Raw genomic sequence first — 27,458 nt, 5'->3', positions numbered from 1 at the left:
AAGATAACAAATTTCAATGTAAAAAAAGAACCATTTATTTGTTGTTGAAGGTGTAAAGTAATCTGCATACCACTTGGGGTCGTCATTACATCGTCGTAGCCGTGATAGTTTATCTGAATTTGAGGTCATTGTTGTCGTTTGGTCGCTATGATGCTGTCAATCAAATGGTCAGTTTACGCCCGTTTGGCTCGATTTGTTATTAATAACAATAAACTGTCCATGCTAAACACACACACACACACACTTGTTATAGGTGGTAGATGAATATATATATATATATATATATATACATACACACACACATCCATCCATCCATCCATTTTCCGAACCGCTTGATCCTCACTAGGGTCGCGGGGGGTGCTGGAGCCTATCCCAGCCGTCTTCGGGCAGTAGGCGGGGGACACCCTGAATCAGTTGCCAGCCAATCGCAGGGCACACAGAGACGAACAACCATCCACGCCCACACTCACACCTAGGGACAATTTAGAGCTTCCAATCAACCTGCCATGCATGTATTTGGAATGTGGGAGGAAACCGGAGCACCCGGAGAAAACCCACGCAGGCCCGGGGAGAACATGCAAACTCCACACAGGGAGGCCGGAGCTGGAATCGAACCCGGTACCTCTGCACTGTGAAGCCGACGTGCTAACCACAGGACTACCGGGCCGCCCCGCATAAATAGCATTCATATTTAAATATTAAAAGAACCGCTAGTATAGCGGCTATACTATGGATTGTGCCTACCAATCGGTGGGCTCCTCTCGACCATTTAAAAACAAAGATCCGGTCGAAGCGGATTGATATAGCAGGTGTGTTCGATTTGTGTACCATGTCATTATTTCGACCCAGCCGGGCGGAGTTTAGACGGTGTCCAGCCAACCCATCGCACTTGCTCGTAAACCAACGAAGCCTCCATGTTTCATGGTGTCTAAAACAAACCCTTACAACAAGGGAGTAATCGCCAAAAGCAAAGCACGGAATCAATCATCCTTAAATAGAAATATATTGGGTACAAAGGACTAAGCAAGGGTTAACTTCGCCAAAGTTAATTTCGTCCAGTTTTGAAATAACCTGACATGACGCTTAAAGTATGCAATCCGAGCCACCCGAGTTACTTGACGTTTTTGTGTTATTATTCGATTAAAATCTTTAAAGTGTACATTAACACAGTTTAAATAATACTAATAATACTTAAAGGTAACGTCTGTGTATGATTGGGTCGTTTTACGTCTGCGAAAACGCTCATCGAGTCATTTCTGGGTATCTACTTTTTGGAGCGGAAGCTCATAGCTCTGTCAGCCTATGGCTTTCAACTAGATAATTCCCCTTTGAGTTGAATGAGTGGAGAATGGATACGGACTGAAATCTTGATTACAAAGCGAACAAATTGAGTGTGAGCAACCTATTGGGCATCACTGAGCGAGCATCACAACGAAGATGCAAGAATGACTCAGTCTCATCTGAATGAGTTCATTCCTCCCCCGGAGTGTCCTGTTTTTGAGCCCAGTTGGGAGGAATTTGCTGATCCTTTTGCCTACATCAACAAAATACGACCTATTGCAGAGAAAACTGGCATCTGTAAAGTCCGACCGCCACCGGTGAGCTCCCCTTAATATTTGGTTAATTTTCAAGGGCGCTTGGCCAAGGGAGAGAGCGTCAAGTCCCAGTCAAAGTTATGTTTTTTTAAGACAGCTTTCAACATGGCGGAGTGGGGGCTCGAGAGTTGAATTGTCAGCTAGCTGTGTTTTCTGTTTGCTAACCTTCTAACGTAACCGCTCGACGAGCCTTTCAGCTCGAAAACACCCAAGTGTAAATGTAATTTCGACGCCCCACACTGTCGAACATTCGGTCACAACGTTATATGAAAAACAGAATTAAAAGGGTTAAGCGTTTTATACATGCAGTAACCATTGATATTGTTTACATTAAGGCAAAGTGATCTAACTGGACTGGCGTCATACATTTCCAGTATATTGGCACCTACTGGCTTCAAAACGTGTTTGTTTGCTCGTTTCAATTCGATGTGTTTATATGTCTTGCTTTAGTTTCGAAGAATCGCCTGTCCGGTGCACAGCGATGGTCCTGGCATCGCTACGTGCTAGGGGACCAACTGTTTATGGAGAGAAAGAACGCTTTATCACAATGGCCGCACTGTTCACCCCCACCCCCTCTTACTATTAAAATAAACGGTGAACATATTGTAATTTATCAACATTTACTGTTAGAAGTAGTTATCGCGTTTGCTTTTTGTCTTGTAGCTTTGCTGATTTTGTTCCAACTGGATGATAATTGTGGCTTCAGTCCCCCTTGCTTAACTTGAATATTGGCCAAACGCCGAGTCTTTGAACACAGCACGGACTCATCTTTCAGGTTATTTAGCTAACTTTATTCGTCATGGATTGTGTTTGGCATGAGCCGTAGCTTTGTCAAGGGTGTGTCCACGCCTCATTAGTCCACTAATGCATGAAAGGCCCAAATTGGACTGAAATAAATTGACAAACATCCACGCGCTTGCTTTTATCAAAAACAAACGTCCAGGGTGTTACGTAATTTAATTTATTTAGAGGACTGAAAAGCAAGTGTTTCACGGTCGAATGGGGTGATCTTTATGAGCTGACATCAGGAAATGGCTGGTTTAGTGTTGATTAGTCAACAAATATACAACATGTATTATTCACTTAGTTACTTGGGGAAAGATAGTGTTTGATTCAGATTGGTGCCATCAAAGGATGATCAAATGTCATTTTATTAGGTCATTTACAGTGCCGTGCGACGTTCTCAGTTTGTCTATGCACAATAGACTGCTAACGACTCTTGAGGCCTCGATGCAAGCAGCCCGTATTATATTGTTTTCAAAATGTTCTACAACAAAGATGTGTTTGCTGTTGTTAAGTCGTTTCTGTTAACTACACAGTTCAGGTTAGTGTTTAAAAATGTCTGCTCGAGACTTGGGGCACATATACACTTCCTGGACGCAACATCAAGCGCTACCGTTAGACTCTACTTTTCAGTGCCTTGAGTAAATTTCTGTCACACTGTAAATTTCTCCAGTGTGGGACAAATAAAGGATATCTTAATATTTATTTATGTATATAACATTGTTCATTATTGTGGTTCTAATTTGCAGTATATGTTTACTGTACTTTATAAATGGGGGTCCTTTTTTTGTTACCTCTCTTTCGCTTCATGAACGGATTAATTTATTCGAAAACCATTCCAAAACACCACAAATCATGCATCTTTGTAAAGGCAGAAATTCAGAGTCAATTTTGTGTTTTGGCTGTCGTATGAATGTAGTAACCGGTATAGTTGCCCCTTTGCCAAGCACGTTCTGTATCTCAATCTCACTGTATCTCAATATTTGTAGTCAACAATTTGTCCGTTTTTGATCAAAATTATGAAGGCTTTTATAAACATCTAATTACAGGTGAAGCAAGAAAAAAAGTGAAGAACTGTTTAACTCTACGGCCATTTGCGTTTTTATGAATTCCTCAGAGAGCCATACTTAATATATGAAATAATATGATGCATTAATCAAACAAATCTGTTTAGTTTTGATCATGTAAAGATAAAGTATTGAAACCAAATCATGATACTCTCAAGACAGTGCACCCCAACTGTGGGTTAGCAGACCGTTTGGCGCCGCACAGATAGCTTGAGGGGGGGGGGGGGGGGTTGTTTGCCTTTTTTTTTCTTCGTAGTGGCGCAGCTAAGTCCCAATCTGTAATGTACGTTAGCACCCCTGAGTCAAGATCCACCCCACTCCACCTGGTCTTTTAATGGTCTGCAAAAGAAAAATCTGGTGCTACCTTGAAAAGAAAATAGACCACTCTCATAGGCAGCAACCTGTGTCACCTTTGTAATGGTAGAGCAGTGATACGCCCATTCCAACTCCCAGTTTGTGCTTCCAGTCCAGACTAGAAACAACCACGAAAGCATAGAGGTACCAAACTTCTTTTTTTTTTTAATCATATATATACTCTTTTACTTGTCCACCACATATCCATTCAGAGGTATGCAGTCGGGTTAGCATGTAAGAGTTCTACTGAGTCGACTGGTTATTTAAAATATATGAACAAAGTTACACCACTGTCTGCTTTTGCGTGAGTATGCTGTTTGCTGGTTAGGTGGCTTCTTCTTTGTTGGTTCAATTGCTTCTTCTTCATGTTTGGGGCCGGCTGCACGCTGCCCTCAACACATACAATGCCATATTTTTTTTCTCTCCAGATTTTTTTATCCTGTCGAATATTTTATCAAAGGCATTTTCTATTAATATCAATCATGTGTCTATCGCGATACGTATTGAATTTGAATTATTGCGCAGCCCTATTATTTCAAAATGTAGTCTGGGCTTAACTGGGGCTAAACAAATTTCTGCCTATATAAATGTTATGTGGGACGGTGGGTCAATCAAGATATCAATCAAATCAGAATATTTGTGGTTTTTTACAATCATTATTATTATTATGCATACGGGTAAATTTTTGGGCCCATTGTTGCGGGTTAATCCTTTATTTTATATGCGTTCAGAATTACATCGTGGGCTGGGTCAAATGCTCTTTTGGGATCTTCAGTCAATCCATCAAACTATTTTTTTATAGCACCTTTCATGTTGAAAAAGCAACAGGAAATAGGCTGTCACAAAACAAAGACAAACACAAATCTCCCATCCACCTTGTGACTTGCATTAGTTCAACTGCAACAGGGACATGTAGACGCACACCAGATTAAATTTAATTCGATGAACCAGTTTGCAGAACCATTTCTTTACACAAATAAGTACTTGGGCAAAATTAGCACGGGGACATACAGTATGCAGTACCGGTATATAGCATTTTAATGTGAAACTGCTCTTATTTTCTCTGCTGCGCTGTCTCGACACATTACCAACAGCAGGATTTGTGACATTTTGCAGGAAGTTTTGTGGTCTAGTCTAAGATATGTTGGTGACGCAGAGAGAATAGTCACAGTGCTGTCAGTAGTAAATGGTGTTCAGCTAACCTCATGAGTGAATAGGAATTTTGTCTTCTGCTTGTTTTGCGGATGGGATCAGCTTGTGTGATGGTGAATTATCTACACTGATAAAACTGGTCCACTTAATTACTCAAGCAAGAAAACAATAGGTTGATTATTCACACAGCCTCGTTGTTCTAGTGTTCAGAAAATATTCAAATTGAGCATGCAAAAAAGTTGCGTGTTCCCTGTGTGTCATATTTCCATGTAACTTTGACATTTATTTTTTCATCCTAGGAATGGCAGCCACCATTTGCCTGTGATGTTGAAAGATTGAAATTCACACCACGAATTCAAAGGCTCAATGAGTTAGAGGTATGTTCATGGAATTGTGTATGTTTATGGCGAAGTTAGTGCATTTTACCAATTTGAGTTCTTTGATGTTTTTAGGCTCAGACGAGAGTGAAACTGAACTTTCTGGATCAAATAGCAAAGTTTTGGGAGCTTCAAGGATGCACTCTGAAAATTCCTCACTTGGAAAAAAAGAGTTTAGATCTCTACCAGCTCAACAAGGTATCTGCAAATTGTGCACCCCCCTCCCATAAACTCCCCCTGCACCAACACACACACACACACACACACACACACACACACACACACACACACACATTTATCAATGTGAACATTCCCTACAAATCCCCTAAAAAACTACTTTTGATACTTTGTTGTTCAGCTGGTGAATGACGAGGGAGGTTTCGATGCCGTCTGCAGAGAGCGGCGCTGGACTAAAATCTCCGTCAAGATGGGCTTTGCTCCAGGCAGGGCGGTGGGCTCTCATCTGCGGGCGCACTATGAGCGAATCCTCTACCCCTATAACCTCTTCCAGACCGGAGACAATCAGCCTGTATGTCCCACCACAAAGTGTTGTTCTTTGTTGTGACCATGTTCACTTTTGGGGAGACTGATTTCTCATTTAGGGTTCGGCCTTATCAGCTTCGTTCTCATGGCCGATGTCCCAAATGGCACGGTATCACTGTCAGCAGATGACTCTATCATACGGCGTGCTTGTAGTGTTATAAAATGCAATGTAATGTATGTGTTTATACTTTAGTGGATCGACGGTAACAAATTGAACAAACAAATAAATTGAAAACTAAACGTGTATTTTTCTGCACCATGCTCACCCTGCCCGCCAACTTCTGTTTGTGCAGAGAGCCACTTTGACCAACGACACTAAGGATAAGGTGTACACCCCACATGACCTGCCCCAGCGTCAGTCTGTGCAGCCTCAGGAGATATGCAGCATCGCTCGCCGTGCAAAACGGATGAGAGCTGAAGTGAGTGTGGTCTGCCCGACTCTTTCTATATCGGTTTAGCCTTTCCTGTTCCTCTTTGTGTCACGTTTCCTTTTACTTATATTGCTCAATTCTGCAGAGAGGCTACTTTAAAAGCGAAGCCGTGGAGGTGCGCAAAAATCGTCCAAATCTCAGGAGGAGAATGGGAACGTATGTTGCCAAGTCAGAGCCTGGTAAGAGCAAGCGATTTTAAGTCGTCGATACGAGTATATAGTGAAGCTTCAAAGCCCCCCCCCCCCCCCCCCCCCTCCATTGCTAATTCATCCATGTGTTTCAGTGAGCATGTCGGTGAAAGAGGAGCCTGGGGAATATTCGATTACAGAAAGTTGTGAAGAATATGTTTTAAATAACAATAAAAATGGTACAACGAGTAAAGTAAGTATCTTGTAGTGTACGTACAATGACCAAAATGACCACCATAGTTCTTTTTCTTGAAGTGTTTGAAAGCAAATGTTTTTTCTGCCTACTCAGGTGGAGCAATACATGTGCCTAGTGTGTCACAATGGAAACGAGGAGGACCGCCTGCTATTGTGTGATGGCTGTGATGACAGCTATCACATTTTCTGTCTCATCCCCCCGCTACATGAAGTTCCCAAAGGAGACTGGAGATGCCCCAAGTGCCTAGCGCAGGTGAGGCGCAGCTTCACTACCTTTGGGGGCCCGGTCCTGACGTAATACACAGCTTGTGATTGGAAACAAACGCAATCCAGTTTAAAATGTGTTTTTGTCTTTAATTTGCAGGAATGCGGCAAACCTCAGGTCGCTTTTGGCTTCGAGCAGGCCAGCAGGAGCTACACCTTGCAAACCTTTGGAGACATGGCTGATTCCTTTAAGTCTGATTATTTCAACATGCCAGTTCACGTGAGTGGGGCTGTCTTGTTTGCTTGTCTGTGTACACAATTACACACAAATTACAGGGACAGTTGGAACTGAAGCTGGTGGAGGCCCATGTGGACAAAACTGATAATAAGAATAATTCAGTTTAATTTACAATGGCATTGATCAAAGCCTACTATGACCTGGAACTGTTGCTAAGTCTTGTCTGACAATTTGCCAACCTCTAGAAACTCTCCAATTGTCATAACCAGAGAATCTCAATGACTTGACCTTTGACATGTTGTAGATGGTTCCGACTGAGTTGGTGGAGAAGGAGTTTTGGCGTCTAGTCAGCACCATTGAAGAGGATGTGACTGTAGAATATGGAGCAGACATTGCCTCCAAGGAGTTTGGGAGTGGTTTCCCTGTGAAGAACGGCCATTTTGAAGTGTCTCCTGAGGACGAGGTACAAGCTGTAGTTACTATGGTTATCATCTGGACTGCAATAGATACACTACGAGAGCCGCATTTGTATAATATTTCTCCTCCGTAGTGTAGCCTAATACACTTCCTTTGGAACATTCATAATTTGACCAGTTATTAACTGTAGTAATGTCATATGTTAGTCGTAGAATGGAGTGCTGCAAGTCTTTTTCAAATACGTATTGTTTCACATATATCTTATCTCACTGGTAGCTAGAAAATGACCACTACCACTGCATCATCTTTCAAACCAACTGATGTCGGGTGGGCTAGGCCATAGTTTTGAGACTTCCTCTGTTTTACAGCATTACCTAACAAGTGGCTGGAATCTTAACAACATGCCTGTGCTGGATGCCTCAGTGCTGACTCACATTACAGCCGACATCTGCGGAATGAAGTTACCCTGGCTGTATGTGGGCATGTGCTTCTCCTCCTTCTGCTGGCATATTGAGGACCACTGGAGCTACTCCATCAACTACCTTCACTGGTACGCTTTCATAGTACAGTGTGTCTTGTGAAGTTGAAGAGATTTGGTTTTTTTTTTCTATGAGTGATTTAGCCTTGTTTCAATTATGTGTTGCATTAAAAAAAAATATATATATTTTTTTAAATGAGGCAAGTTTTCTCAAATTAACACACAATTTACTCTGTATTGCTAAAAATGTTTTTTTGTTGTTGTTGTTTTTTTACTTTTTGGCTGTGCAGGGGTGAGCCAAAGACCTGGTATGGGGCACCATCTTATGCTGCAGAGCACTTGGAGGGGGTCATGAAAAAACTAGCTCCTGAACTATTTGAGTCTCAGGCAGACCTCCTTCATCAACTCGTTACCATCATGAATCCCAACACGCTGATGAACAACGGCGTCCCGGTAACTAGCTCAGTGCTGCGACACAATTTTTAATCCTCACATCAACGCAGGAACAAGTGTGACGGGTCTCAGACAAATCTGAACTGAGTAGTCACTTGAGAAAAATGCAAGTTGTTATTACTGAGATACTCATATTTGGGTCGTGTTTGGATATGATTCATGCCACTGCAAAGTACAATTGCGAAAATAGATATGTTTAAATTGTAATCTCTCTTGACTGCGTCAAGTGTATTGGTTACTATTAAATTGTGCAAGCACACCCAATGAGCATCTAAATACATTTCCAAGAAGTGTTTATTTTCAATGTTTTTCCCCATCTTTCTGGCTTTCTCACTAGATCTATCGCACAAACCAATGTGCAGGAGAGTTTGTCATCACCTTCCCCAGAGCGTACCACAGTGGGTTTAACCAAGGTTTCAACTTTGCTGAAGCGGTCAACTTCTGCACCATGGATTGGGTAAGGCACTCACCAGGAGTTCAAATACTGCAATTTAATTGGGACTCCATTTTTAACCTTTGTTCTGTCATGATGTCCAGAGGAGCCTGCAATGCTTCTACAACAACACTTCCATATTGACATGTAGAAATGAATCAATCAATGAATACAATGAAAACAAATTGGCTACAACAGTGTCTTACTTTAATGAATGCCAATTTCTTGTTAGATGCCTGTTGGCAGAGGCTGTGTGAAACACTATCGCCAGTTGAACCGCTATTGCGTCTTCTCCCACGACGAGATGGTCTGCAACATGGCCTTCAAGGCAGATACATTGGATGTGGAACTGGCTTCCGCCGTGCAGAAGGAGATGGATGCAATGGTCCAAGAAGAAGAGGAACTTCGAGAGAAGATTAACAAAATGGTGACGAGCGCTAGATTTTCATCTCCAATTTTTAATTGCTTCGTGCAGCATTACAGAGCTAATTGGGCACAATGCATCTAGTCACATCAAAGCATGTTGATAAGTAGAATGAAACCAGAACTTCCATCTTCAGGAAACACTGTGTATTTAACACGTTTTGTTTGTCAACCACTTTTTTTTCACCCCACAGCTGTTTTTTTTCCTTTTCAGCTCTAATGACTGTGAATCTATATCCCCAGGGTGTGGTGCAAACACGGCAAGTAGATTATGAGCTGCTCCCTGATGAGGAGCGTCAATGCTGCAAGTGTTGGACCACCTGCTATTTGTCTGGCATCACTTGCGCCTGCAGACCTGGCAAGGTGGTCTGCCTGTACCACGTCCAGGACCTGTGCTCCTGTCCACTTGACAACCTAATACTCGAGTGAGTGTTAAGTCTCCACAGCAACTGGATCAGATTTTTTTTTTCTTTTCTGCCTTCATTTAGCAACCTGCTCCCTCTGTATATACAGGTCAGAAAACAAACCTGCAAAACATTATTCGTTTTCTTCCAAACAACTTAGAATTAATCAAAACTGCATTTACATAGTTGCCTCTGCAGGTATTGTAAAGTTGCCCTATAATTGAGGAATAAATATACCATTATTATTTTTTTTTTAAACGTAAAAATGATGCAAATTTGTAATATTTGTCTTTTTTTGGGTCAATGTTATTTCAAGTTGCAGTGTCTGTAGAATGACCACGTTGTTACGCTTGCTCCAAGGATATTGATGGAAATGGTACTTTAGAAGCCTGCCTTTTAATCTCCTGCCTTACTTTTTCCTTAGTTACAAATTTACACTGGATGAATTATACCCCATGATGGCAGCGGTGAAGCTGCGTGCAGAGTCCTATAAGGAGTGGCTGTGTGCTGTGCAGGGCATTCTGGAGAAGAAAGAAAACCACAAAAGAGGTGAAATTCATTCAACAACAGTCGGCTTATTCTGATCAAAACTCGGGACAAATTTCTGAAATGTTTGTTTTTTTCTGAAAAGTCTTTGGATGCGCTAAATGAATGGTCTTTGTCCCGGTTAGGTCTGGAAGAGCTTCACAACCTGGTGGAGCAGGCCGAGAGAAAAGGCTTCCCACAAACCACCCTCTTGGACCAGCTGCGCGCTGTTGCTGTCGAAGCTAATAAAGTCGCTGTGGTGGCCCAACAACTTCTCAATGGGAAGAGGCAGACGAGGTACCCATTTTGTCTACCTATGTGATTGGACACGTCCACAAATATTAGTTACATGACCGAGTAGACTAATCATTACTTCCGACATCATAGCTGCATGCACTTCATTACCCTAAAACATGACCATAGACAAGAAAAGTTAGTCGCGCAAAATGCCTAAGATGGGGTTGGCTGCATGCGCTCAAGTACTGTGGAGGTCCATTAAGGCTGCAGCTTTTATCCTCGCCGGAGTTTGGTAATCATATAGAGTAGCATTTGTGCTACCTCTAAACACACTAACGAACGGTAGTATGTTTTACACTGCAGTTATGAAATATTTTATATATTTGGAGCTGTCCCTCCAAAACTTGTGTCCTTTTCATAATGTTACAGGTATCGTGCTTGCGGAGGGAAGTCTCAAAGCCAGAATGAGTTGACCGTGGAGGAGCTGCGGTCCTTTGTCCAACAGTTGGACAGCCTGCCATGTAACATCAGACAAGGACCTTTACTGAAGGTGTTCAACAATTAGTTGTAGAGCTTGACTGCGTCTTTTAATCTGAGAACCTAAGTACATTTGCTTGTAACTTTTCAGGACCTGCTGACAAGGGTTGACGAATTCCAACAGCGCAGCGAAAGGCTCCTCTCTGATGATTCTCCCAACTCGGTCGAGCTTCAGGAACTGCTTGATCTGAGCCTGGGCCTTGATGTCGAGCTGCCCCAGCTGCCTCTGCTCAGGGAGAGGCTCGAGCAGGCCCGTTGGCTGGAGAGCGTGAAGCAAGCCAACAGCAGGCCGGACGACCTCTGCCTGGACACCATGAGGAGGCTGATCGACCAAGGGGTGGGTTTAGCCCCTCACAGCTCTGTGGAAAGAGCCATGGCTCGTCTGCAAGAGCTCCTGACGGTGTCTGAGCAATTGGAGGAGCGAATGCTCTGCCTCATGAAAGCCAGGTGGGGACAAAGGCACGCTCATGTTCGCAAGCCAAAAAATATCAGGTTCGCAGCCATTGAATCCATGTCTAATGGGTTATATCTTGATACTACTCATCAAATATTTCACACATAAAAGGCATTGTATCAACTTTACAGGCATTTTTTTCTTGCACTATTTTGTTTGAATGTCTTTTAGATTACTTTCATGGATAACAAAAGATCCATTTAGGTTTCATGTATGTCCTAGCAGTAATTGCTTTTTGAAAAAATTTAAAAAACACACACAGTTCTCCCCTTTTGGACCTCATAGTCTTATTAATTTTCTCTCCCAGCTGATCTCTTACCAAGACATTAAGAAGCTATATGTACATTCCCATCATTTTTGCACAACCCCTGGGTAACTTTACACATTTTGTGTGTTTCTATTCAGCAAAGCAAACAAAAGAAACGTAATAAATAATCTTCTTGTTAAATTGCCAATGCTGTATTATGCTGGCACAGAGAAATGAAGCAGTTGAGAAAAAAAAGTGTCAGGTAAAAGTTCAAAACACTTATTATTATTTAATATATTAATTGATCGTTTTTGTTTATCTTCTCGCAGTCCGTATCACAGTATAGAAACACTTGATGCTGCTTCAAAAGAAATGGAAACTATTCCCGCTTATCTGCCAAACTGCCTGCAACTGAAGGATGCTGTGGCCAAGGCCAAGAAATGGCTTCATGAAGCTGAAGCCCTCCAGGTAAAGTGGGACTCTTGTTTAACATATTCACTGAGAGCACCCTGGTTGGCCATCTAAATGTTGCCTTTGCGCCCTCGCAGCTCGGGGGACGTATACCCGTGCTAGAAAACCTCTCTGAGCTGGTTCTCAGAGCAGAGGGTATCCCAGTGAGACTCGACCCTCTCAGTCGATTGGAAGCTCTGGTCAGTGACGTCCAAGCCTGGAAGGAAAGCGCAACAAAAACATTCCTGCTCAAAAATTCACCCTTTTCTCTTTTGGAGGTTTGTCAAGCATTGTAATATTCCTTGGATTTACAGTCATTCTTTCACTGTCTGCACCACACAAAATATTTGTTCAAATTTGAACATATGACATGTGATATTTTGATTGTTTTTTGTATTTACCAAAACTAATCTATCGTATATCTGGCCAAAGAGTTGACGAAACTGTACTTTAGTAACCTCATTAATGCATGACAGTTTTTTTTTTTTACAATGCATCTTTATTTGTATAGCGCTTTCACGACAGCTGCAGCTGTAACAAAGCGCTTTACAGATTCATTAACATGAAATAAAATACGGGAATATTCCATTTGCAGGTACTGTGCCCGAGATGTGACATAGGAGCTGGGCTTCATGGATCAAGACATAGAAAAACAAAAGAGGGAACACATATCAGTAAGAGATCTCCCATGAAGCTGGATTCGCTCTACGATGTGGAGAAAGCGCTTTCGGAAAGCAAAAACTCAGCCTCTGCTGTAAGTGTCATTCTTCTCCACATAGGAAAACCGGTTTTGTTCTCCTGTCATCTTACCTTCATTAAGTACCGTATTTTCCGGACTAGGGTGTGATTTATACTCTGGAGCAATTTATGGGCGAAATAATCAACACATTAGTATATCATTTCACGTTATTTGCACATTTAGCCACAAGAGGCCGCTCTAGACCTGTGTTGATAAAACCACGATGAGTCTGACGTAAGCGACGTAGTAGAGCAAGCGCTGCATCTTCTACCTCTGGAATTGGTGGAATTGTTTTAAAGTGACACAGAGGATGAAGATTTCATTGGATTTCGTGATTTGGAGTGACATTAATGGTTTGGTGAACTTGTTAACTATAGCATAAAGAACATGCTATCTGAATAACTCTTAATATGTTACTTGAACATACCAGGCACGTTCTCAGTTCGTTGTTTATGCGTCATGTAAGGTTAACATGTCGTACACTTATTCAGTGTGTTGTTTTCTATTTAATTTTAATTTTAAATTGCCTTTCAAGATGGCATGGATGTTCTTGGTGTTGGATTTTACCAAATAAATTTCCCCCCAAAATGCGACTTATACTCACTTCAGTGCGATTTATGTCTGCTTTTTTTTTTGTTCTTTATTATGCATTTTATGGCTGGTGCAACTTATACTCAGGAGCGACTTATAGTCCGGAAAATACGGGACTATAATTAACTTGATCTTGTTGGAGGAAATATTCAAAAAAATCATTATTTTTTGGGGCCATAATTAGCCTGAGCCAGGAGAATATGTACATATTTGGTTCGTACATTGTATGTTAAGCAAATACTACTGCGCTTAATATTAATTAATTATGCTCGCTTGTGAGGAAGCTCTATAACGTGAGCTCTGTGAATATTAAAAATCTTCTCTCGTCACAGATGGCCACCCTTGATGATGTCCGCGACAAGGAGATGGAGACCTTGTTGGCTCTGAGGGCTTCAAACGAATCCAAGCTTCTTTCTGCTGAGAACTGTGGTGCATTTAGTGTTTGTGTTTGCCATAAGGTGCCCTCAGGGGCCATGGTGCAATGTGAGCTCTGTCGGGAGCTTTTCCACAGCGGGTGCATTGTCGCAAGCGCGGACCTCAAATACGGCCAAGTCTGGCTCTGCCCCTTTTGCCAGCGTTCAAGGAAGCCACCCCTGGACAAGGTCTTGCCCCTGCTGGCGTCACTGCAGAGGATCCGGGTCCGACTGCCTGAGGGAGACGCATTGCGCTTCCTCATCGAGCGGACGGTGCAATGGCAGCACAGAGTTCAGCAGGCCTGTACGGATGGGCTGCTAGAGGAAGTGTCAAAGGTGGTCAGATTTGCATTCAGGCATGTGGTGTTATTTATTGTTTGTTATATTTTCCGTTTTTATGTTTCAGGCAAAGTACAGATCAAGAATATCGCCAAAGAATGGTGTCTTTTACACGGAACACCAGTGTGTTCCTGTCCAGGGTTAGTTTTCTTTTTTTTCTTTAATTATTTGTATTTTTTATTATTATTATTTTTTTTTATTCTGAAGCCAATTCTGAATGCCCTTCGCAGGACCTGGCCCGGAGCTGGAGGAGCTGATGGTGGAGGGGTTCCTACTGCAAGTCACACTTCCAGAGACCGAGCAGCTGTACACATACCTTCTGTACAAACTGGCTCCTATGCCCACTCAAAAATCCAGCTGTAGAAAAAGTGCGGAAGATGACGAGCTGCAGAGAACAAGACACCACAAAAAGGTATAAGCTTAATTGGGGGATCTTCTCTGTTTATTCTGCATCTCCTTGAGTAGACTAATGGCAACTACAGGAATACAAAATCACGTTTATCTCGGGTTTGTGTAAACACAGAGTGGAGGCTCGAGTCGCAATAAAGAGGCACTGAGCATTCAGAGTAAAAGTACCAAGCGACGCAAGGAAAGCTCTGATTCTCAGCACTCTGGGAAGGCCAAGAGGTGTTGCAAAAAGAAGTCTAAGAGGAGACATGACCAGAGTGAAGAAAGGAGGAGGAGTTGCTCCCCAACGCACAGAGCGTCAGAACCTTCTGCGTCCGATTCGGATGAGGACTACTCGTTGTGCGCCGCGCCGTGGTGCAGGGAGCCGGAAGGAGATGAGGTGTGTGACTATTATTATGCAGCACACAAAACAGACAGCCCTCAACTTGTTGGCTAATTTTTACTATAAACATTTGTTTGGTTTTTTTCACTTTCCAGTTAAACTGGGTCCAATGTGATGGCAGCTGCAATCAGTGGTTCCACCAAGTCTGCGTGGGACTGTCTGCTGAGCGTGCAGAGATGGAAGACTATATTTGCATAAGCTGCACACAGCCAGACTTTGACAGAGGGGACTAAAGACCAAAAAGTGACTCTTTGAAGGATCCGCAGTTGATTTACAGCACGCAGCACTCGAAGTGCACAGCCGAACTCTGCACCCTTTCCCTTGTGGCTTGCCCTTAGTGAACACGGTGCTAATCACTCGTCTCCTGCGTTACAACAGACTCGTGTCACTGTTTTTGCCATGTGGCTGCTTCTTCAGCCAATCCACTCCAAAACGTTCCAGGATGAACAGTGCAGGGACTTTTTTTTTATCCAAAAGTCAATTGAAGTCACGTCTGTTTTTCCCCCCCAGCATGCATCTAAACAACGTGAAATTTCATCTGGAGAGGAAATACTATTCATCAAAGCAATAACCGAACTCATTAATTCCAGTTCAGTTTCAACTGAGCTCAGAAATCCCAATAGAATGAATGCCTTCTTTAATTGAAACCCTGCTAAGACTTCACCTCTTGAATCTGATGTTACAAAACAGGTCAGGTGAAAAGTTGTGAACACAAATGTTAAGAAAGGTCGCAGAGATGCGATTGGTTTGGGGGGGTTGATTATTCACCTTTGTCCCTTTAGAGTTCTCAGATATGATTTAAAGTCAGTCACCTTTTGTTTGGGGATTGGGTGATGTACTGGGGAGAATTATTTTTATTATTATTTTTTTTGTCAACGTTCCATGAGAATTGATGTTCACAAAGTGAGAATGAACTGTCCGACATCCAAGGAATGTACATTTTCTTTTTAGGGTGCAGCTTCTCTGTAAGATTTAGGTTGAACATATGTTGGATTTAGACTTAACACAGATTGTGTGATTTATTCGCCACGGGTATGACCTCTTTTCTGCTCCTTTGGCTAAATAATATAATTCATATGTTGCAGTTTGCAATTTTAAATAATTTAAAAAGTTTTTTTTTCCCCAAATGGCTGGACTTGTTGAACTTCTCATCTATATCCGACTTAGTTTGCTATAAATGGTTCTATGAAATAAAAATTCTGTGATTACAGTACTACTTTAAATATTGTCTGACTGAAAGAAACTCGAGGTTGGGGCTCAACAATGTGTTCCCATAAGTCATTAGTGAACTGTATATGCAAATTGTGAGACCAAACTTTAATTTCATATCCGTAGCAGATGTGCCACCTGCTCATTTTGGTCTGTTTAAGGCCCAGAATCATTAGATACATTTAGAGAGAGAGATTACATGTTATAGTCTGGATGGACCCTGCAAGGATTGGATTTTTTTGGGGTACAATACTGTACTGTCAAATCATTGTGTGAAGTTAAACAAAAACAAGACATGCATATTCTTTTGCTAAAAAAATAGATGTGTCACCTAGAGTTTGTGTACAAAGGTGGGCACTTCATTTATCCTTTGAGTCTCATTTTCCCCAGAAATTAGAACAGCTGTGTTTTTTTCCTCCCCACCAGTAAAAATACTCTCATTTTAGAATTCACTGACAACACTGATATACCAGCTGTCTTGGTCCATAATGCTGCTAGTTCCTGCGTCAGACAAGCGTGAACGTTATTTCAATTTTACAGCCCGGGTTTTCTGGCTGGTGTGGCTGCTTCAAGAGTGCCTCATTGTCGAGGTATGGAAAAGACCCGTAACAATGCAGGCTATATTTTTGGGGCGTATAGGCAGAACTATGCAAGGCAAAGTAGCATCCATTTTTCAATTCGTAGGAAGGAGTGGTATTTGATTGACAGTTGAGTGGGACATGTCAACTCACCCGGCAGACTAGTACACAGCGTTCCACAGCAGATAAAACTGCTTGCTTTTCATGATTTTGAAGCCTCATAAATGATTTTTTCAAATCATTAGAAATTTGACAGGGTTTGTAAGAAAACCGCTGAGTCGAACTTACAACGTATTTTCATTCCACAGTGACTTTAAATGATCTTCCAGTCCATGGCAGAAGTACAGTACCATTTACCCCTCCTGTGTCATCACCCGTTGTCATTCGTGCACCAGAATAAACATTGTGTTCCACTCAGTTTGTAAAGGAATTTTTGACGAAACTAATGCTTATTTTTTATTGTGACTTATGTGCATTGGGTAGGAAACTAGTATTTTGTCTCGTTTATTTATGACCATTCTTAACATTTATACAGATTTCATTATTATTCCATAATTAGAATACTGTATCTCGAAGGGTGACACCCCCCCCCCCCCAAAAAAAGGAATTTAAGTATAGTGGGCTCGTAACGACTTCGTTTTAATCCCAGAGAGCTACATTGTGCCTGACAGGACAAACTCGGGAGAAATATTTATGGAGGCGTGGTTTACGGTTCACCGCCTCGCCATTTTCTTCCAGTTGTTATTAGCCACCTGGCTAGCTCATTCAATGATCGTCACAGTGTTTCATGCGGTAAGGATACAAACTACCGGTTAGTGCAATTAATTAAATTCTACTCACCCGTTCCCGTCAACATGGACGAGGAATATTATAGTGGCGCTGGGGACTGGGAAGGCCCGGACGCTAACACGGTAAGACTTTTGACTGTTTGGCTGGTTATCGTGAGCTAGCATGACAATTGAATAGGAACAACAGTCAACGATGTGTTTATACATCAGCCGTACAATATTAATTGTTCAGGTGTGGCGAATTGCTTAGGAATGGAAGATAAAGTTCATTGGCTACGACATGCACATTTCACATTGAAGGGACTTACTTTCTTAGCGATTCCAACTGACCAAGATAAAATACTTGAAAACTTTTCTCCACCATTAATGTGATCTAAGAATTCCACTACTAGATTGGGAGAAATCTTTTCGAGAGGTGAAGGAAAAAAAAAAACAAAAGGATTAATGCGGTTGCACAAGTGTGCACACACTCTTGTACATGGGGATGGAGATGTGTTTGGTGCCCTGTAACTGACTGGCGACCAGTTCAGGTGTACTGTGCCTTCCGTCCGAAGTCAGCCGTTAAAGGTTCTCCCCCCGACTTGTTCAGGATAAGCATTGTTGAAAATGGATGGATGGATGTGCAACTCAATGCTAAATGGGAGTCAGCACACACCTGCTGCCATTTAAAGTGCCTCAGATGAACCACACCTATTCCAGTTGGCTTTTCCTGACATTTTTGCATTAAAATTTAACAGCCCAAACCATGGTCCATAACGTCTCCACTACATTTTTTTTCTTTTCAATTGAGTTGTACAGGTTGTAGGTGGACAAAGTTTTGAAGCGGTTTATCTTGCTCCTAGTTTTCACCTTACAAAAATTTGGCAATTGAAAATAGGGGGTGGGCTTTTTATATCCACTGTACAATCTGTGACGCTGCCTATAAATCGTAAATTTCAGTCAATTAGAACACTACTAAATTCATAGTTGTGCTCAACCTGTAATTAATAAACTACTTTTTTATTACATTTTCTTTTCAGTGTGGCCACTATCATGCTTAGTTTTTTTTTTTTTTGCAGACACCCAGTACTTGTTTGTGTATATCGTCAGAGCTGACTTGCATTTGAAAAGCACTGAGAAAAAAAAGCCACACCATGTTAATACGTTAGTTTCATATACTCAACTTGTCTTTCATCATTTAGCGCTTTCACAACAGTTGCAGCAGTAACAAAGTGCTTTACAGAACACAACATAAAACATTAACAGTAATACAAAGAATTTCTTGAGGTGTAAAAAAAAAAGCCACATGAATCACTCTTGCGGTGCAGCGCTTCACTTAGCAGAAACATCCATCCATTATCTATAGAACATAAAAACAGTCTTGCCATTTTCTTCCAGGAGGATGCGTATGTTGACGTCGAGAATTTGGGGAAAATCCAGGAGGACTGTCTGAAGAAATTTTCCAGCAGGGATTACATCATGGAGCCTGCCATTTTCAACACCCTCAAAATGTACACACTTGTCTGTTTTCATGCAAGTCATGGTATCTTTTGATTCGTTTATTTCACCAAATCTGCAATTGGCTGGCTACCAGTCCAGGGTGTACCCCGCCTACTTCCCAAAGTCAGATGGGATAGGCTCCAGCACACACATGACCCTCGTGAGGATAAGTGGAGTAGAAAATGGATGGATGGATAGGTCCTAAAATATGACAAGGACAATAAAGTTGAGCTACTCTTGTATTTTTATTGCAGGTATTTCCAGGCGGGTGGTTCTCCAGAACACGTCATCCAGCTTCTGTCGGAAAACTACTCTGCTGTAGCTCAGACCGTGAACCTTTTGGCGGAGTGGCTCATCCAGATGGGTCGGTAGCTCCTCCCACCGCGCCTCTGCTTCTCCACACCGTGCATGCTGTGGGCTTCGTTCATTTGGCTTGAATTTTCATGTGCTTTCCAGGTGTCGAGCCTGCGCAAGTACAAGAACGAGTTGAGAATCATCTGAAGAGTCTGCTGATAAAGCACTTTGACCCCCAGAAAGCAGATTCCATTTTCACCGTTGAGGGCGAGGTACCAATGAGCTAATAATGCAGTCAAGTCGCCTTCCTAAAATAATGCCATAAGCTTTGAAATGGTTTATCACGGTCCCATTTTTTTCTTTGTTTATTTAATGTGAGGGGGGGAAAAAAACCCTGCTATTTTTAAGAGGTGTGTGATCACTTTCTGCATTCATGATAAAGCACAATCAGATTGAAAAGTGGATGAGATTCAGAATATGTTTGTAGACTCCCGCTTGGCTGGAGCAGATGATCGCTCACACGACGTGGCGAGACCTCTTCTACAAGCTTGCTGAGGCTCATCCCGACTGTCTGATGCTCAACTTCACCGTGAAGGTAGAAACCTTTTAACGCTTTCATTACACAAGACGTACTTGTACGTCTTTTTAAAATTAGGCCCCGCCTACTAAGGACGTACTTGTACGTCTGTCTTTTTTTTTTTGCGTCATAGAGAGGAGGAGGGTCTGATCAATCTGTGAATGAGAATAAGCCGTTTTCATTGTAAATCATGTAAAAAAGCGACCAATAGGTGGCAGTGGTTTCTCATGTGCTTGAAATGCATGCTTTTACAAAAAGCTCTTTTTCTCAGTTTTTTTGCCCAGGAATCGCCATTTCCATGAAACGTAGCCATTTTGTAATGCCGATTGCTGAAGAATGGAAAAAGATAGAAACTATTTTTTTTCTGCTGAAAGAAGAGAGTCCAAACTTTATTTTGGTAGGCTCCATGTTGATATAGCATTAGAACCAAATATTCTGTGGGCATTGCAAGATCAGTCAAAATCCAGTAAAACGCTGGGATTGAGGAGGTTGCTCCAGTGAAAATGGCTGGGATTGAATGAGTTAAAAAAAATTTAATCAGAGCAATTTGTGGATAGAGGGCCTCAGTCAAATCCAGCTGTAAAAGAAACGCGTGTTGTGTAGCTGATTTCAGACGCAGGCTACCAGGGCGAGATCACCAGTGTGTCGACGGCGTGCCAGCAACTGGAGGTTTTCTCTCGTGTGTTGAGGACATCTTTAGCCACGCTGCTGGACGGAGGAGAGGAGAACCTCGAAAAGAACCTGCCAGAATTTGCTGTGAGGCCCATTTGGACAATACCCAACAGTATGTAGTTGTATCTATGTTTGATAGTTTGATGAGTTGTTCTTTCTTTCTGTCCCACCCCCCCAACTTCCCTGATTTTTGGTCTCATCTAGAAAATGGTGTGTCACGGTGAGCACACATACCTCTTTGCTCAGGCTATGATGTCCATTCTGGCCCAGGAGGAGCAAGGCGGCTCTGCTGTGCGCCGGATTGGTCAGGAGGTGCAGAAGTCGGCCCACAAGAGGTGCTCTACAAGCGGGTGCAAATACCCCAGGCAGACACCAATGATTGACATGCTATACATTTATGCAATAGAAATCCATTGCACATGACCCAAAAAAACCTGCCACTGCACTGGACAAACTTATAGATGCCAATTTAATACTGGCCTTAAGGTTGTCAGTTGAACATTATCTTTGGTACGTATCTGATCATTGCGTCGTCTTGTGTCGCGTCAGGGGCCACGATGCCAGTCAGATAACGCTGGCGCTGGGTACGGCAGCAGCCTACCCTCGTGCCTGCCAGGCGCTGGGGGCCATGTTGTCCAAAGGAGCCCTGAATCCCGCTGATATCACCGTACTGTTTAAGATGTTCAGCAGCATGGACCCACCTCCTGTGGAGCTGGTGAGGAAATCCCGCACGTACAGTGACATCGTAGCATAACTAGAAAATTTGAAATGTTCTATTGTCAACCAGACTTTTTTTTTTTTTGGGCCCATTTAAATCATCCATTTTAAATGGGAAGAATCGAGGTTATAGATTTGAGCATGTCCTGTTTCGTGTTCCTCAGATCAGAGTGCCTGCTTTTCTGGACCTTTTCATGCATTCCCTGTTCAAGCCTGGCTCCAAGATCAACCAAGACCACAAGCACAAATATATCCACATCCTGGCGTACGCTGCCAGCGTGGTCGAGACGTGGAAAAAGGTTTCAACCTCTCACCTTTTGTGCTTTTAAAACTAAACGTTAAGGGCCAAACTGATCTTTTCCGTTCGGGTCTCAGAACAAGCGAGTGAACATCAACAAGGACGAGCTAAAATCATCCTCAAAGGCCATCGAGACGGTGCACAACCATTGCTGCAACGAAAACAAAGGCGCCACAGAGTTGGTGGCTGAGCTCGGAACGCTGTACCAGTGCATACGGTGGGTGGCCAAAACCAAAATAAAAACTCTAATGAAAAATCCCAAACTATTATTATTACCTTGCTAATCCAAAATCAATGGACGTTAATCAGTAGGTGGCTTTGGTTGTTCTGGTGTCAATGTTCCCTCAGATTCCCAGTGGTCGCAATGGGCGTTTTGAAGTGGGTGGACTGGACCGTGTCGGAGACCCGCTACTTTCAGCTGCAAACGGATCACACACCGGTCCACTTAGCTCTACTGGATGAGGTACCGAGAGAGAGTTGAAGTCTTTTTTTTCCTTTTCTTTCTAAAAGGCCAGCTAACCGTGGCGTTCTTTCCCCCGGCAGATCTGCACGTGTCACCAGCTGCTGCATCCTCAAGTTCTCCAGCTGCTCATCAAGCTCTTTGAGACAGAACACTCGCAGCTCGATGTCATGGAGCAGGTGTGTGCGTGTGCGTGTCTTATGGTTCCTCACTTGAGGTATTCTCAAGTGACGACAACTTTTGACTTTGCTCCCAGCTGGAGCTAAAGAAGACCCTCCTGGATCGGATGGTTCACCTGCTGAGTCGTGGTTATGTCCTGCCCGTGGTTGGCTACATTCGCAAGTGTCTGGAGAAACTCAACACAGACATCTCCCTCATTCGCTATTTTGTCACAGAGGTAACGACTCCAACGGGGAGAAATTAAAATGTTGGCTGTGATATTTTCTCACTCCAAAAAAAAAAAAAAAAAAAAAGGGCAAACCAAAATATATTTAGTCTGTAACATGGTGGGGTTTTTTCGGCTAAAAACGCCTTACCATACATGATCGGGGTTTTTTTTCGGCTAAAAACGCCTTGCTAAATAAACATGGTCGTTTTTTTTTCACCTAAAAACGGCTTACTATACATGGTTGGGTTTTTTTCGGCAAAAAACGGCTTACTATACATTGTCGTTTTTTTCGGCTAAAACTCCCACATTCCATAAACATGCATGGCAGGCTGATTGAACACTCTAAATTGTCCCTCGGTGTGAGTGTGAGCGTGGATAGTTGTTCGTCTCTGTGTGCCCTGCGATTGGCTGGCAACCGATTCAGGGTGTCCCCCGCCTACTGCCTGGAGACAGCTGGGATAGGCTCCAGCACCCCCCGCGACCCTAGTGAGGATCAAGCGGTTCGGAAGATGAATGAATGAATTAATAAAACTGACCCAACTGTCATGTCCTTACAAAGGTCCTGGACGTGATCGCACCTCCGTACACGTCGGACTTCGTTCAGCTCTTCTTGCCCATCCTGGAAAACGACAGCATCGCCGGAACAATCCGCACAGAAGGAGAACACGACCCCGTCGCAGAGTTCATCGGTACAGTACACCGATAGCCCTCACCGCCCCAAAACTCAGCAAACGACTTTTTGTCATCTTGCTTTTTGGAAACTAACAAATTGTTTTATTTTCCAGCTCATTGCAAGTCAAATTTCATCATGATAAATTGAGGTCGACGGTGTGTACCCGGAAAGAAATGATGACGAAGCACAACTTTTTGGACTGACCAGTCTGATGATGCAACTTGGGACTTTTGTGGCCATTGAGGTAATCTTGGAGCTGTTCGAGATGCAGATTCAGTACAGCTCCATCTCAGCACAGTGAGTGAGAAGAAGGCCACACAAGCATCACTTTGAAGACTGACATATTTTCAGCAGAATCATTGTGTGGAAAAAAAAAAACAAGTCACACCTTGTAGATTGTTAATGCACGCTTTAATCACCTGTGTAGCACTCACAGCAGCAGAATGTGACAGTGGTTCGTTAAGCATTTTTAAGCATATCTTGCTGATTTTTATTGTAAGATGCAAAAGTGTTTTGTGATGGTCTGATCTGCCTGTATATTCTATTGTGGGGAATATTTGCTACTGTCACACCGATCGTGTAAAAAAAATGTTTTTTTAGACTGTTCAACAATCTGAAAATCACAACAGATCCAACCATTTGGCATTTTAATTTAAAAAGCATTTTAAACACAAAAAGAAAAATATGTTCCCTTTTCGGTTATGATTAAAACTGGATCCAGAGTTCTGGTGTGATCTAGACAAAGTAGTCTTTCGGAACGATAGGTTCTCCATAGGCACAATCAATCTCCAGTGCCAGGTTGTAGGAACCTCCGCTTCCCCCCTTGTAGGCGCTGGTGACGATCCTGAGCCAGCCCTTCTCACCCTGACGACACGATACTTTTTCAACACAAGGCCACCGCGTGCGCCCGTAATTTGACTTTGTAACTCTTGAGACAAGCGCTTACCCACGGCTCTCCCCAGGAGTTCCGTACGATCCAGTACTCCACGCCGTTCTCCACTCCCCATCCCGCCACTGACACGATGTGGTTGACGATGGGATTTTCAACGTACTCTGAGTAGAGACCGCCGTTGTAGTTGTCCAGTTTCTCTGTTGCCATGATACCACAGCTAAAAGCACAAATACCCCTCGTTATTTGCAAATGATTTGCTGGAACGATCCTACTCTGCAATCCTTCTACGGGTGCAAATCAATCCATTTGAATATGTAGGGAAATTGTATTCTTTAAATTCAAAAAGTGGAACTCGTTAAACAGAATCACCGTTCACAAAGTCAAATATTTAGTTTCATTTTGTATAACTTTGAAAGCCAAACATTAAATTTAGAGCTGGGTGATATCAATCCAATTGCTTTAGTTGTTCTTTTCCCCCTTTGGCTTCGAAAAAAACTAGAAGGGTCAGAAAAACGGCTATATTTACTGCTCAAATTGCTAAGTTCGCAACACAGACTGCTTTTGTAAAGTTGCTCATCTTTCGGCCATGTTGTTAGTGCAAGCAGTGCATGTAAGGGAGGATACACTTGAAAATATGGAAGCCACTGGAAAAAAAATAAGTCAAATATCGAACCAATCCTACTTATAGTGAACAAATCCCCCAAATTCACTTGCTCAAGAAACTGGAATTCTACATAAAATGTTTTTTCCTTTAATGAAAATGAGGCTTTCAGTATGTGATTTTTATATTTCATTGGACTGTTTTGTCTTATTTCATCCTGACTATTAGGATCTCATCTTGATTTTCATATTTTCATTCAGTCAAGTCTGTAATTATTTTGTCTAATGCACGATGGACTTTCCTTGTGTATGAATGGTGCTCTACAAATAAACTTACCTCACCTTACCCTCTAAAAAATATTTTAATAATGTATAATGAATGTGTGTGACAGTGTCCCCCCACCCCTCGATATTTGGCTTCGATGGTAACTGAGCCCTGCTGTGAACAGCACAAATCTGCAAATAGTAGTTGAAGCCCCCCACCCTCAAAAAGATTTCTAATCGCCTACATGAAGCTCCTAAAATTACTTTGACATAGTTCCTTGGCGCCAAAGCAATACTTTTATATGAAACACCACTTTGGCCTGCGCACAAATACAGCAAAAAGATGAACATTTTCAGCAAATAACAGGATATACGACCCCCCCAACCCTCTAAAAAAACATTGTAAATGAGTTTCACTAAGTTAAAATAACCTTTTCTACAATACTCAAATTTCTTCACATGAACCAGTACAAGCAATTGCTCAATGAGGACACTTATGATGTTTCTGAGTTGAACTTGGCAGATTTCAGTAATTATTCAACCAACCTGATCGGTCCTCGGGCATAGATTTCAGCCATCATCTTCTCCCTCCCACTGACCGCCCCGTAATCACCCACTTTCCACAGGGTGTAGTTCTTCACAACATTGCAAACGCCGAAGGTGGTACAGGTGCCGCACTCGTTGAATGGTTTACATTCTACGGAAGAGGGATGGCAGAATATAAAACGGGTTGGGGGGGGGGGGGCGCTCCGTCGCTGTCACTCTGAGAGAGTCTCACTCTGGTCTTTGGCCTGGTAGTTATTGCACGTCTCATCCGGGATGCCGTGGGTGTTGGCGTATTCCCACACCCCGCCATGATCGCCGCCGTGACAAGTGCCGGCTCCTCCGCAGTCCACCACGTGCTGCACGGAGAGGTAGGCGGATGGCCATGCCCCTCGCCGCTTAATATTGATGCGATCTGGACAATGTGGGGGGAAAAAAAAAAGACTTTGGTAAAATGCCTCGAGTGTCACTTTGTCCAGCTCAACTTCCTTGAGTAGTCATTTCTCTTACCATATTACCCAAACTTTAAAGGGGAAGTTGCGTAAAAAAATGTCTTTATAATATGTTGTATGGGGCCCCACGAGTCAACCACAGAATTCTCTACAACAGTTATGGAGTACAAATTGAACAACAAAATACACCGGTCTCAGGGAATGGCCATTTTGCCACTTGCTGATGGTTTAAAAAAAAAAAATTGTCATTTGATAACAATGATAACGTGTTTGATACAAGGAGAGAAGATGCGTCCAACCTGCCATTGCGCTGGTGCTGCCGTGAGCCCAGCATGAGCCGCAGTACTGAGGAATGTGCTGGTTGCGGGTGGTGCTAACATAGTTGATCCCGCTGACGTTCCTCCAGTCCCACGATTTGGGCAGATCAGAGATGTTTAAATACTCGTGAGGGAGAGGCGAGTTCCTGAAAAGAGAACACACAGGTTGGATTTTTATTTTCCTATGAATCCATATGTTCGGTGAAATTACTTGATTCAGCCTGTCTGAAAGACCACCATTGCCTAAAAATAGTTACTTCTCAAGAAGAGGCATTTTTGGTGGTTTTCTGAAACAAAACCAGATATGCTGTCTCAGTAAAATTAAACGGGCTGTGATTCATATCGCGCTTTTCTACCTCGAGTACTCAAAGCGCTTTACACGGTTTACCTTATTCGCCTACTGATGACGTAGCATCAGGAGCAACTGGACAAGAACACTTCGACTTGCGAGTCGAAGTACCAACCTGTGGGTTCGGAAACAACTCGACCACGGAACAATGCCGCCCCTACAGGATTATGTATGGACCACAGCTAGTTTATTGAGACGTGGACATTGCACAGGGACTATTAAAACAAAAAATTGAAAATGTTGTAATCATTTGCACAGATTTGTCTAGCAATTTGTTTTGTGATAAATGTGTTGTATTATAAAGACAATTGTGGAGACTTCACGCACACCCTGATTAATGAATCATATTATTTTTAATATGGCAGTCTGAGGGCCGAACAAGAAAAAAAACCGTTCTCACCATGTGCCATTAAAAAATAAATTACGTCAAACTTTATCTTCTACCAGTAGTGTACACAACATCACAGTTGACTTCCGAATTATGAAACAAATGATTACCCAAGCGCGTTTGCGGTCTATTAAAAAAATTAACGCAGTGATTCATAGATATATATATTATCACTTCATGTGGTTTACCGTGTCGTCACTTCGAACTCGTGACTGCCGACATGTTAGCTATGTCGCTAAGTATGTAGGAAATTTGCTCAAAACATCCAACTTACCTCAGTCCGAAGCCGTTTGACCTCGGCGTGGGGACATAACAGGGCTCTTTCCTGTTAAAATACAGTCCGGCTGACGCGGCAGACAGCAAAACGGAAAATAAAACAACGGACCCCGCGTTGGCCATTTGGGCAAGCCGTTTTACCGGTAACTTTTACAAGCGACTCGTTTCTGTCGATGTCACATGACAC

At 42.6% G+C, this 27,458-nt stretch overlaps 3 protein-coding genes across 4 annotated transcripts; 2 read left to right on the top strand and 1 right to left on the bottom strand.

The window, feature by feature from the left end:
- The first annotated feature begins 1,328 nt into the window (after positions 1 to 1,328).
- Positions 1,329 to 16,270, top strand: kdm5ba (lysine demethylase 5Ba). The gene is made up of 27 exons (XM_086117961.1): positions 1,329 to 1,598; positions 5,251 to 5,328; positions 5,404 to 5,526; positions 5,687 to 5,857; positions 6,165 to 6,290; positions 6,388 to 6,481; positions 6,586 to 6,683; positions 6,780 to 6,938; positions 7,050 to 7,169; positions 7,432 to 7,590; positions 7,913 to 8,094; positions 8,313 to 8,475; positions 8,813 to 8,932; positions 9,141 to 9,335; positions 9,575 to 9,756; positions 10,160 to 10,284; positions 10,407 to 10,557; positions 10,927 to 11,047; positions 11,126 to 11,481; positions 12,065 to 12,203; positions 12,284 to 12,463; positions 12,781 to 12,939; positions 13,848 to 14,264; positions 14,335 to 14,407; positions 14,498 to 14,679; positions 14,791 to 15,054; positions 15,153 to 16,270. The coding sequence occupies exons 1-27, from the start codon at positions 1,446 to 1,448 to the stop codon at positions 15,288 to 15,290; spliced, it is 4,428 nt and encodes a 1,475-aa protein (XP_085974087.1). The 5' UTR covers positions 1,329 to 1,445; the 3' UTR covers positions 15,291 to 16,270.
- A 1,320-nt stretch (positions 16,271 to 17,590) lies between these two features.
- On the top strand, positions 17,591 to 25,028 carry nelfcd (negative elongation factor complex member C/D). Of its 2 annotated transcripts, XM_086117964.1 has the most exons (15): positions 17,591 to 17,755; positions 19,010 to 19,122; positions 19,366 to 19,475; positions 19,568 to 19,677; positions 19,893 to 20,000; positions 20,586 to 20,738; positions 20,859 to 20,989; positions 21,204 to 21,369; positions 21,536 to 21,670; positions 21,747 to 21,886; positions 22,018 to 22,132; positions 22,213 to 22,308; positions 22,386 to 22,526; positions 23,077 to 23,206; positions 23,303 to 25,028. In XM_086117964.1, the coding sequence occupies exons 1-15, from the start codon at positions 17,699 to 17,701 to the stop codon at positions 23,335 to 23,337; spliced, it is 1,740 nt and encodes a 579-aa protein (XP_085974090.1). In that variant the 5' UTR covers positions 17,591 to 17,698; the 3' UTR covers positions 23,338 to 25,028. The 2 variants fall into 2 exon arrangements, with proteins under 2 accessions (XP_085974090.1, XP_085974092.1); XM_086117966.1 differs by lacking the exons at positions 17,591 to 17,755; positions 19,010 to 19,122 and adding an exon at positions 19,233 to 19,271.
- Positions 23,580 to 27,457, bottom strand: ctsz (cathepsin Z). Its single transcript, XM_086117967.1, has 6 exons — positions 27,270 to 27,457; positions 26,241 to 26,404; positions 25,725 to 25,904; positions 25,493 to 25,643; positions 24,137 to 24,299; positions 23,580 to 24,054 (listed from the first exon to the last, which is right to left on the bottom strand). The coding sequence occupies exons 1-6, from the start codon at positions 27,392 to 27,394 to the stop codon at positions 23,926 to 23,928; spliced, it is 912 nt and encodes a 303-aa protein (XP_085974093.1). The 5' UTR covers positions 27,395 to 27,457; the 3' UTR covers positions 23,580 to 23,925.
- Position 27,458: the final 1 nt, after the last annotated feature.

The sequence above is a fragment of the Hippocampus guttulatus genome, chromosome 8 (genome assembly GCF_054856545.1).
Source record: "Hippocampus guttulatus isolate MCC_2025c chromosome 8, RoL_Hgut_1.0, whole genome shotgun sequence".
Taxonomy (NCBI): Eukaryota; Metazoa; Chordata; class Actinopteri; order Syngnathiformes; family Syngnathidae; genus Hippocampus; species Hippocampus guttulatus.
The sequence above is the reverse complement of the archived record's forward strand: the minus strand, read 5'-3'. Positions and strand labels throughout refer to the sequence as shown.

What these genes read in the sequence shown, in the direction of transcription:
- kdm5ba (XM_086117961.1), top strand. Translation starts at nt 1,446, where the DNA reads ATGACTCAGTCTCATCTGAATGAGTTCATTCCTCCCCCGGAGTGTCCT. An exon ending in AAAGGCTCAATGAGTTAGAG is followed by an intron (nt 5,329 to 5,403) that starts GTATGTTCATGG and finishes TGATGTTTTTAG; the next exon opens with GCTCAGACGAGAGTGAAACT. An exon ending in GAACAAGACACCACAAAAAG is followed by an intron (nt 14,680 to 14,790) that starts GTATAAGCTTAA and finishes GTGTAAACACAG; the next exon opens with AGTGGAGGCTCGAGTCGCAA.
- nelfcd (XM_086117964.1), top strand. Translation starts at nt 17,699, where the DNA reads ATGGACGAGGAATATTATAGTGGCGCTGGGGACTGGGAAGGCCCGGAC. An exon ending in ACTTAGCTCTACTGGATGAG is followed by an intron (nt 22,133 to 22,212) that starts GTACCGAGAGAG and finishes TTCCCCCGGCAG; the next exon opens with ATCTGCACGTGTCACCAGCT. An exon ending in CCCCGTCGCAGAGTTCATCG is followed by an intron (nt 23,207 to 23,302) that starts GTACAGTACACC and finishes TTTATTTTCCAG; the next exon opens with CTCATTGCAAGTCAAATTTC.
- ctsz (XM_086117967.1), bottom strand. Translation starts at nt 27,394, where the DNA reads ATGGCCAACGCGGGGTCCGTTGTTTTATTTTCCGTTTTGCTGTCTGCC. An exon ending in TCAAACGGCTTCGGACTGAG is followed by an intron (nt 26,405 to 27,269) that starts GTAAGTTGGATG and finishes TTCTCTTTTCAG; the next exon opens with GAACTCGCCTCTCCCTCACG. An exon ending in CTACCAGGCCAAAGACCAGA is followed by an intron (nt 25,644 to 25,724) that starts GTGAGACTCTCT and finishes CCTCTTCCGTAG; the next exon opens with AATGTAAACCATTCAACGAG.